This window comes from Lathyrus oleraceus, chromosome 1 (genome assembly GCF_024323335.1).
Source record: "Lathyrus oleraceus cultivar Zhongwan6 chromosome 1, CAAS_Psat_ZW6_1.0, whole genome shotgun sequence".
NCBI classification, from domain to species: domain Eukaryota; kingdom Viridiplantae; phylum Streptophyta; class Magnoliopsida; order Fabales; family Fabaceae; genus Lathyrus; species Lathyrus oleraceus.
The window spans coordinates 392037004-392047349 of NC_066579.1; the positions used below are offsets into that span (position 1 = coordinate 392037004).

Consider the following 10346-nt stretch of genomic DNA (forward strand, 5'->3'; position numbering starts at 1 on the left):
GAATGGATATGTCACTATAGACTTGGCCATATCAATTTCAAAGACACCAGAGATCTAAAAATAAGAAATATGGTTTCAGGGTTACTAGAAATTGACATTCCAAATGAAGTGTGTGAAGAATATGTGCAGGCGAAGCAGCACCAGAACAACTTCAGCATGGATGCAGGAAGCAAGTCAAAGGCAATTCTTGAAGTTATGTACTTTGATGTGTGTGGACATATCCAGGTGGACTCAATTGGAGGTAACAAATACTTTCATGTTGTCATCGACTTTCAAAAATATTTTTTGTATCACTTCCCATTCGGTCAAAATAGAGATATTCGATTTACCTTCATTCATGACACCATCATCATCAAATCTAAGTGTCTTTCAATGAGTGCAAACCTCGTCCATTTTTATTGGGTCGCCAAGTTTAACTTTTTTAGCACTAACACAAGCATATGAGAGACCATATGTTTTCACAATGGTGCATCCACACTTTGTGCTATCGGAGCCTACATTATCAGCTTGTTTAGCATCGTGAAAAATATTGTTCAAACCCGCCCGAGAAATATTACCGAGCATCTCAGAATATAGAGTGTTGTCCTTAACTATGTGTTCTAAAACTACGAGGCTCCGACCAAATGGTGTTTGTATCTCATTATGCTGGTTTTGAATCATATGGTTCACGAAGTCCAAGTCTCTACACAAATCGCACTTACTATTTCCCAACCAATTTTTTAAAGTAGCATGTGCAGACTCAACTCTGTTAGTTGTTGTATTTCCGAGGTGTCTAACATTATCAGTCCATGCACAAATAATTTTCTCCTTCACCTGGTCAAGAATTATGCTTTCAACATATTTCAACAAATATGGGTACTTTTCACACACTTTCCCGAAATGTATAACGAAATCGACATAAAGTTCTTTTGTGGATGAATTTATTATATGATTCCATGCATCAATTATTTTTCTATAACCACTCCCTCCTTCACCAACTTTCTATCTTCTGACTCTATTTGTTTCGTCCCTACCGCGGGTTTAACCCGACTTCTCACATTCTTTGTTATGTGATACCTACAAAGTAATGCATTAGAAGAAGAAAATACTTTTGCAACCGAATTTATCAATGCGGTATAACTGTCGTAACAATCGATTTAGGCATCTCACCTTGATCCTTCAACAGTGTCCGACACACCTCTAACGCCCAAGTAAAGTTGTCCTCTTTTTCACACTCAAGAAATACAAATCCAACAGAATATGCCTTCTCAGGTTGAGGTAACACCAACCATCTCTAATAATGGAAGTATATACTTGTTGGTCTTTAGGTTGAATCAAATATGAGCACCGTAGGAAACATGCTGAACAAATTTATGGAATCAGGATGAGTCTAAAATATATATTTAACAGTAACTCCATCCTCGCATGTTCGATATCTAGACACGTAGCTGTTATCATCCAACAATTTCAAGAGTTGTTGCATCTCAGTTCTATCCCTCCTAAGCGCATTGGTAGTCAGGTACCAGATATTATACACTTGTTTGATATTTGATATATTTTTGGGTCATTTCCATTTGAATGTTGCAAGTATATTTTTCGGTTGAACTATACTCAAGGTCATGTCAACAACACATTCCTTCTCTTCCGACATGAGCCGACACACACTAGGATGACCAACTAATTTTTCACACAAATCATGGTTATGCAAACCACATATCACATTAAATCTTCAGTTTTTGTTTTCCAACATGTAACCATGCACCTTGAATGGTCACTCAGATTTTCTAGACCCAATGTCGTCTCTTTTAAAATTTCGGAGAGGAGTTATGTATTTCCCGCTTCTTTCGCTCACAAAAGCACATCTTTTATCCGAACCATTACAAGACATTCTGATAACCATACCAAACCCAAGTTTAGAAGCCTCCATACGAATCTATTGAAGCATTTGATCACAAGATTCAAACTCTTGTTTGTTTTTAATTTGGTTGCCAACATTTATTGCCTTCACGACAACACGTTGGACATTCGAAGAAACAACTTATTTTGGGAAAACATTGGGGTACACCATATATAATGATAACAATTACAACATAGCAACATATAAGTGCTACTGCGGAAGACAGAATTGGAAATCAAACACATCCAACTTCTGAAAATGCATCTCCGGAATAGTTCATACTTGTTCCGAAGATATTTTTCAGATACAACGCTCTTTTTTTCCAGAAAAAAGCATGATTAATGTGACCAATGCAGAGGGAAATGAAAGATCTTTACATGAAATTCTATCTTCTCTTGTTCCGTATGATGTGATGAACCAAAATAATGGGGATTTGGAATGAAAAAATGGATTGAGAGTAGAGGGTTTTTTGGTAAAGGGTTTGGTTGAAAACCAACTATGTCAACAATGATTGTGTGATCATGCAACTGGTTCTTTTATCAGATATATCCAAAGATACATCTCCAAAAAATATCTGACATGCAAAGATGACAACAAATTTTAAAATCCCGCCCATAATTCCGGAGATGCATCTCCGGAATTTCACTAAACTGGTAAATACATAAGGTATTTGTAAGGGGTGTTATGCTATGCAACAGAAAGTGGTAACCGATGAAAAATTATGCAGACAAATTCTTCACAAAGATTCACTTCATTATAATAAAAGTTAGTACAATGAAGAATCTATGAGATACCAGATTGAGAATAATTTCTCAATCCTTCTTGGAATGAAACAGTACACTTAATTCAGTAGAAAAGTAAGAGAAATCATTCACAAGGAATGCCAATAGAGGAAGAGAGAATAGTGTCACTTGTTGCCTGCTTTCTCACTACATCCTCCTTGCTATATATGTTGATACGCAGAATATTTTCTGTTAGGGATTTTCACCCTCTTGCCTCTCCTTGGTTCCACAATGTTAGGATCATTTGCCATTTGTCCTTCATTGCTTATTATTTGTCCTTTTCCTCCAACAATATTATTTTGCCAGCTCATAACATTACTCCCCTCATTAACAAGGACCTTGTCCTCAAGGTTAGGATACAGAACCTTCAATTCATCCCAGTTTTCCCAAGTGACTTCCGTCGATAAAGTATCCCACTGGACTTGAACCTGTTGAATTGGTTGACCATTTTGGATGACAGTGCGATGGTTAACAATAGCGTGAGGCAAAACCAATGGTCCTTGCTCAGTAGTAGTTAATGGAAGGGGTAGCAGCTGTGTATGGTGGTCACCTTTGCATAATTTTAACGCAGACACATGGAACACAGGGTGAATTTTCGCAGTAGTGGGAAGCATCAGCCTGTAAGCAACTTGACCAATGCGCTCCATGACAGGAAAGGGGCCAAAGTAACGCATACTGAGTTTCTGATTGCACCTAAGAGCTATTGAGTGTTGACAGTAAGGTTGCAACTTGACCAACACCATGTCACCCACCTTAAATTCAACAAATCGTCGTTTATTATCAGCAAATTTCTTCATGATTTGTTGAGCTCGCATCAAATTAGCCTTCAGAGCAGCCAATGTATCATCTCGCTCTGTCAATAGCTGTTGTAACAATGGTGGATCACCATTGTTAACTTCATAGCGAATAAGGCCCGGAGGATCTTGTCCATAAACCACTTTGACTGGTGTCATACCAATACTTGTATGGAAGGAAGTATTGTATGAGAACTCTGCCCAAGGCAGTAATTTGGACCAAGCACGAGGAGAATCGCTATTGAAACAACGAAGATAAAGTTCTAAACATTTGTTTACAGCTTCAGATTGGCCATCGGTTTGAGGGTGGTATGCCGTGCTCATAGACAATGTTGTGCCACTGAGTTTGAATAATTGTTGCCAAAATTGGCTTGTGAACACACGATCTCGGTCAGACACAATAGTCTTAGGAAACCCATGAAGTTTAACAATTGTATGAAGAAAGACTTCTGCTACCTTGTAACTGTTATAGTCAGCCTTGAGGGGAATGAAGTGACTATATTTGGATAAACGATCTACAAACACAAGAATAACAGTGTAAGAATTAGATGGTGGCAGTCCCGTAATGAAATCCATCGACAAGTCTTCCCAAATTTGTTGTGGAATAGGCAGAGGTTGGAGTAATCTAGCAGGTAAGGTTGTCGAGTGTTTGGCTTGTTGACAAACTAAACATTGTGACACAAACTCCTTGATATCCTTAGTCATAGTGGCCCAGAAAAATTGAGTCGCGATGCGCGCTTTAGTGCGTGTAACTCCAGCATGTCCTCCCAAGGTTGAAGAATGAAACTCAGTGAGAATGCGTTTGATCAATTCAGGCTGTTGAGGAATAACCAATCTACTCTTCCAGAATAACATATCATGCTTGACTTGATAGTGAGGTGTAGGACATGTACCCAACAAGCATTGATTTCTAATCTCTGCCAACACAGAATCCTCATTCGCAGCTGAATGAATCATGGAAATAAGCTGAGGTGTGTGTATTGATAGGGCTAAACAGAATGAATGCGAGAGACTATCAACTGCAATATTATCCACTCCCGGTTTATACTCGATGGTAAAGTCATATCCCAGAAATTTGTGAAGCCAATGCTGTTGTTCGGGGGTTTGAATCGACTGATCAGTGAGGGATTTGAGGCTGCGTTGATCAGTCTTGATAACAAACTTATGACCAATCAAATAGTGACGAAATTTCGCCAAAGCTTCTGTAATAGCGTAGAGTTCCCGGACATACGCAGATTGCTTTTGCATTCGAGGGCACAATTTTTTTGAAAAATAAGCAATGGGGTGGCGTGCTTGACTTAGCACCGCACCGATACCGGACCCGGAAGCATCAGTCTCAAGAGTAAAAGGCAATCGGAAATCTGGCAACGATAAAACTGGGGCTTGTGTGATGGCCTGTTTGAGTTTGTCGAAAGCTTCAGTAGCTGCTGGAGTCCAATGGAAAGCATCTTTTTTTAAAAGTTCAGTGAGGGGTGAGGCAATGGCAGCATAATTGCGAATAAAACGACGATAATAACCTGATAATCCTAAGAACCCTCGAAGCTGTTTGAGAGAAGACGGAACTTTCCATTCCATGACAGCTTGAATCTTAGATTTATCCATTTCAACGCCTTGATTTGAGATGGTATGGCCTAGATAATCCACTGAAGTAAGGCCAAAGCAACATTTGGAAAGCTTGGCAAATAGCTCATGTTGTTCTAGCAACCTTAATACAACCTCCAGGTGTTCAAGGTGTGCAGACCAAGAGGGGTTGTACACCAGTATATCATCAAAGAAGACTAACACAAACTTGCGTAATTGGTCTCGAAAAACAGAATTCATAAGACTTTGGAACGAAGTTGGTGCATTGGATAACCCGAACGGCATGACAAGCGACTCATACAACCCTTGATGTGTACGAAAAGAAGTCTTATGACAATCCTCAGGATTAACTAAGATTTGATGGTAGCCTGCTCTCAAATCTAATTTAGAAAAATAAGCAGCTCCAAACAGTTCGTCCAACAACTCATCAACCGTTGGTATTGGAAAGCTATCTTTGACTGTAATCGCGTTTAATGCACGATAATCAGTGAAAAATCATCAGGACCCATCTTTCTTTTTAACCAGCAAAACCGGGGATGAAAACGGGCTAGTACTAGGTTGAATAATACCCTGTTGTAACATTTCAGAAACCATTCGTTCAATTTATGCTTTCTGATTGTGTGGATATCTATAAGGTTTGACCTTAACCGGATTACTACCATCAAAAAGAGGAATCGAATGATCTTGTACCCTTGGTGAAGGTAAACGATTAGGTTCCTCAAAAACCTTCCAATAACGGTGCAACAAGGTAGCTAAATTGTCTGGTAATTTATCAAGAGTAGCTACTGATGATGATGGTGCTATAGAGTGGAATTGCAGAGTATACGATGAATCAATAGAATGTGTGTTATGGAGGCGACGGATATGATGAAATTGAGATTGACTCGGTTCCATGAATTGCTCTCCTCGAAGAGTGATGAGTTTGTTGTTGCAGTAGAATTTAATCAATAACGCATCATAGTCCGCAATGTGAGGACCTATAGTCTTGAGCCATGGTGCTCCTAGTACCAAATCAGCACCAGTAATAGGAAGTAAATACACTGGAAGGTGGAGATTGTGACCCTGTATCGTGACTAGTAAGTCCTTAATCAATCCCGAAGCCGTCAGTGTGCTACCATTTCCCACAAGAACTTGAAATTGAGGAGCTTGTTGAATTGGCAATTTCAAACACTGAGCTATGCGTGGCTGCAAAAAATTATCGGAGCTACCACTATCAAGGAGAACCTGGACTTATACTCCTTGAATGTGCCCTTGAAAACGAAGTGTGCCTGCACTATGCGCACCGTTGAGGGCATTAAATGAGAGATGGTGCTCTGTTTCAAGTATCTGAAGTAAAGAATCAGCATCTGGCGGATCTGTTTCTTGCTCGGGTGAACCAGAATCATCAATTTAAAGAAGGAGGTAGTATTTATTTGGACAACGATGGTTGGGTGTGAACTTGTCATCACAATAGAAGCATTGGCCCTTGCTACGCCTGAGTTGAATCTCAGCAGCGGTGATGCTGCGAATGGGACGAGGGTTGGGAATTGGTGTTTGAGTTTGGGGTCGGGTTGATGGAGTGGGTAGAATGGCGTTGGTGGGTCGGGTCAGAGAGTGTGGGCTAGGATGGTAAATGGCCTTTGTGGTTTGTGGGTAGGGTTTTGTGAAAGGGGTGTATTTTTCTGCAAATAATTTAGCTAAGGAAAGGGCGTGAGAGAGAGAGGTAAGGTTTTGGGCTATGACATCATGACAGATCTCGGGCTTAAGCCCACTGATGAAACAATCCAAGATTGCATCAGGTGATAGGCCATGGGAGCGATTAGCAAGGGTTGTGAAGGTGGAGTAGTATTCACTGATCGTTGAGGTCTATGTTAATTTGAAAAGGGTAGGTCGTGGAGATTCGTATGGAGAAGGACCATATTCCAATTCCAGAGCACGTGTGAAAGCACCCCAAGATCGGAAAGGGTTGTTACGGGTAATCATTTGATACCAAGGTACGACATCTTTTTCAAGATGCATCGCCGCAATGGTAAGGCGTTGATTGTCCGGTGTCGAGTAATAATCAAAAAACTGTTCAACTTTAAAGATCCAGTTCAATACCTCAGTACCGTCGAATCTGGGAAAATCAAGCTTCACGTTGCGTATCTGAAACGGCTGCCGTGGAGTTCCGTCTGAGTTCCCGCTACCATTCAAGGCGGAAGAGAGTTGTAAAGAGCCCAGTTGTGCTTCAAACCGTTCGAGACGCGCCATATCATTGTGTCGGTGTTGCATATAGTCGTTATGTCGTGCGTAGGCATCTTCCATCATCTTCTGCATCGTGGTGTTGATACCATTGATGGCAGCTTCCAAACCTTTCATTCGCGTATTTTCCGCCATGGTAAGTCGATGAAAGCACCAAATGTAAGGGGTGTTATGCTATGCAACAAAAAGTGGTAACAAATGAAAAATTATGCAGACAAATTCTTCACAAAGATTCACTTCATTATAATAAAAGTTAGTACAATGAAGAATCTATGAGATACCAGATTGAGAATAATTTCTCAATCCTTCTTGGAATGAAACAGTACACTTAATGTAGTAGAAAAGTAAGAGAAATCATTCACAAGGAATGCCAATAAAGGAAGAGAGAATAGTGTCACTTGTTGCCTGCTTTCTCACTGCATCCTCCTTGCTATATATGCTGACACGCATAATATTTTCTGTTAGGGATTTTCACCCTCTTGCCTCTCCTTGGTTCCACAATGTTAGGATCATTTGCCATCTGTCCTTCATTGCTTATTATTTGTCCTTTTCCTCCAACAGTACTATTTTGCCAGCTCATAACAGTATTTCTTAAAATATTCCGGAGATACATATTCGGAATAAAAATAACCCAACTTACATGGTGTCTCCTGTAATGACTTTTGTTGAATATGTAAGAGGTACGTCCGAAGACACATCTTCGGAAACATGAGGTATTTTTGGAAATTCGCGTGGTGCAATAAAAATATATAAACCGCGTTCTCCTACATTTAAGCATCCAAATAGAGAACAATGTAGCAGATGTTTTTAATCTCCTTATTTACTTTGAATTTGTCTTCTGTGTTTGGATAAGCTATTGACTAATGACCGAAATTCATATTTAAGAAGGGCGGAAAGCATAAGCTATTGACCAACAACAGAGATTCATATCCACTCCATGTCTAGTCTAATGAAAATTAAAAATGGCAAGACATTTCTAAAGAGGAAAGTGACAGCCATAGAATTCTTTGAATCAGTCGATAAACATATAAACTTAAGGTCTAACTTTTTGACCTTTATACATGCTAGTATACAAAATACTAATGGTCACTGCGCATAAATTTTATATAAATATGTGACTTACCAGAATCAGTTTATATAGGACTCAGCCCAATACTCAAATTTTATGACACTTTCCTTTGTATTATAGCTTTCTTTCTTAGCATGATCATAAACAACAATACCGTAATGTCTTCTCTACTGCTACTCTTTGCTCTTTTAACCGTACATCTTCGCTTGACAAGTAAGTGACTGTTCCTAGCCAATCTTCTTATTTACTAGTCTCACTTCACAATTATTCTTACAAATGTGACCTATAAAACCGACATGTTATTTGAAGATTGTCTCCACTTATAAATATATATTTAGATTTTATATTATCCGAAGAAAGATTGTCTCCACTTATAAATATATATTTAGATTCTATATTATCCGAAGATTTTTTTTTTAATAATTATCAATAAAATTAACTATTTTTATGTTGATAAAAAAAGTTAGTTAAATATAATAAATTTTTTTGATAAATAAAATTTAATATAATATCCTTAATTATATTTGATGAATCAACTATCAACAATAAAAAAAATTAAGGGTATAATAGTAATACAAACATCAATAAATCTTAAAATTAATGCCTTTTCCTTATAGTAGTAACCAAAATTTGAGATATTTTATTTATTTATAATAGTTATTGGAGGGAATACTAATAGATATAATTGATTTTTTTTGTGTCCGATGATAAAAATATATAAAATTGAAGTAGACTAGATTAAAGATAAAAATAAATAAAATTCATATTTTTTATTTTTTTCTCACTAAAATAATAATGAAATCCATTGCTAATTATTTCTTCCAATAGTATATATTATGAATAATACAATTCTACATATCCTGCTCTAAGGAGATGCATACAATGTTTTCATAATCAGGTGCTCAAATTGGTGTTTGCTATGGCATGCTGGGAAACAATCTACCATCACAACGTGAAGTAATAGATCTTTGCAAATCAAACAACATCCAAAGAATGAGGATATATGATCCAAATCAAGCAGCTCTAGAAGCACTTAGAAACTCCAACATTGAGCTCATGTTAGGTGTGCCAAATTCCGACCTACAAAACATTGCTACAAACAATGACATTGCAATTCAGTGGGTACAAAAAAATGTACTAAACTTCTACCCTAGTGTCAAAATCAAATACATCGCGGTCGGTAATGAAGTTAATCCGGTCGGCGGATCATCTCAATTCGCGAAATTCGTTCTCCCTGCGATCCAAAACATATACCAAGCAATAAGAGCAAAAGGTCTTCAAGATCAAATCAAGGTTTCAACGGCTATCGACATGACCCTGATAGGAAACTCGTATCCGCCGTCTAAAGGTTCATTTAGAAGCGATGTAAGATCATATTTGGATCCAATTATAGGCTACTTAGTATATGCAAATGCACCTTTACTTGCAAATATCTACTCATATTTTAGCTACTCTGATAACCCTAAAGACATTTCACTTGCTTATGCTTTATTCACTTCACCTAATGTTGTGGTTTGGGATGGTTCAAGAGGATACCAAAACCTATTTGATGCTTTGTTGGATTCATTACATGCTGCAATTGATAATACTGGAATTGGTTTTGTTAAGGTTGTTGTGTCTGAAAGTGGTTGGCCTTCAGATGGTGGATTTGCAGCTACTTATGATAATGCAAGAGTTTATCTTGATAATTTGATTAGACATGTTAAAGGTGGGACTCCAATGAGGAATGGTCCTATTGAGACTTATATATTTGGTTTGTTTGATGAGAATCAGAAGAATCCTGAGCTGGAGAAACATTTTGGAGTGTTCTATCCTAATAAACAAAAGAAGTATCCATTTGGGTTTGGGGGGAAAAAGGATTGGAAGATTGATGATGCTTTGTTTAATGTATCTGTTCCTCTTAAGAGTGACATTTAATTATGCAATTAAGGTTTCTCTGAATGTTTCATGAAATAAATTTGGTGGTCTAGTTTTTATCTTGTAACCACTACTTGGAATAAAATTCATAGTTTTCTTTTTAACAA

The 10346-nt window shown here is 37.9% G+C and overlaps 1 protein-coding gene across 1 annotated transcript; it reads left to right on the forward strand.

Moving 5' to 3' along the window:
* The first annotated feature begins 8170 nt into the window (after positions 1-8170).
* LOC127073975 (glucan endo-1,3-beta-glucosidase, basic isoform) lies at positions 8171-10346 on the forward strand. The gene is made up of 2 exons (XM_051015229.1): positions 8171-8535; positions 9221-10346. The coding sequence occupies exons 1-2, from the start codon at positions 8457-8459 to the stop codon at positions 10237-10239; spliced, it is 1098 nt and encodes a 365-aa protein (XP_050871186.1). The 5' UTR covers positions 8171-8456; the 3' UTR covers positions 10240-10346.

What these genes read in the sequence shown, in the direction of transcription:
- LOC127073975 (XM_051015229.1), top strand. Translation starts at nt 8,457, where the DNA reads ATGATCATAAACAACAATACCGTAATGTCTTCTCTACTGCTACTCTTT. An exon ending in CGTACATCTTCGCTTGACAA is followed by an intron (nt 8,536 to 9,220) that starts GTAAGTGACTGT and finishes TTTCATAATCAG; the next exon opens with GTGCTCAAATTGGTGTTTGC.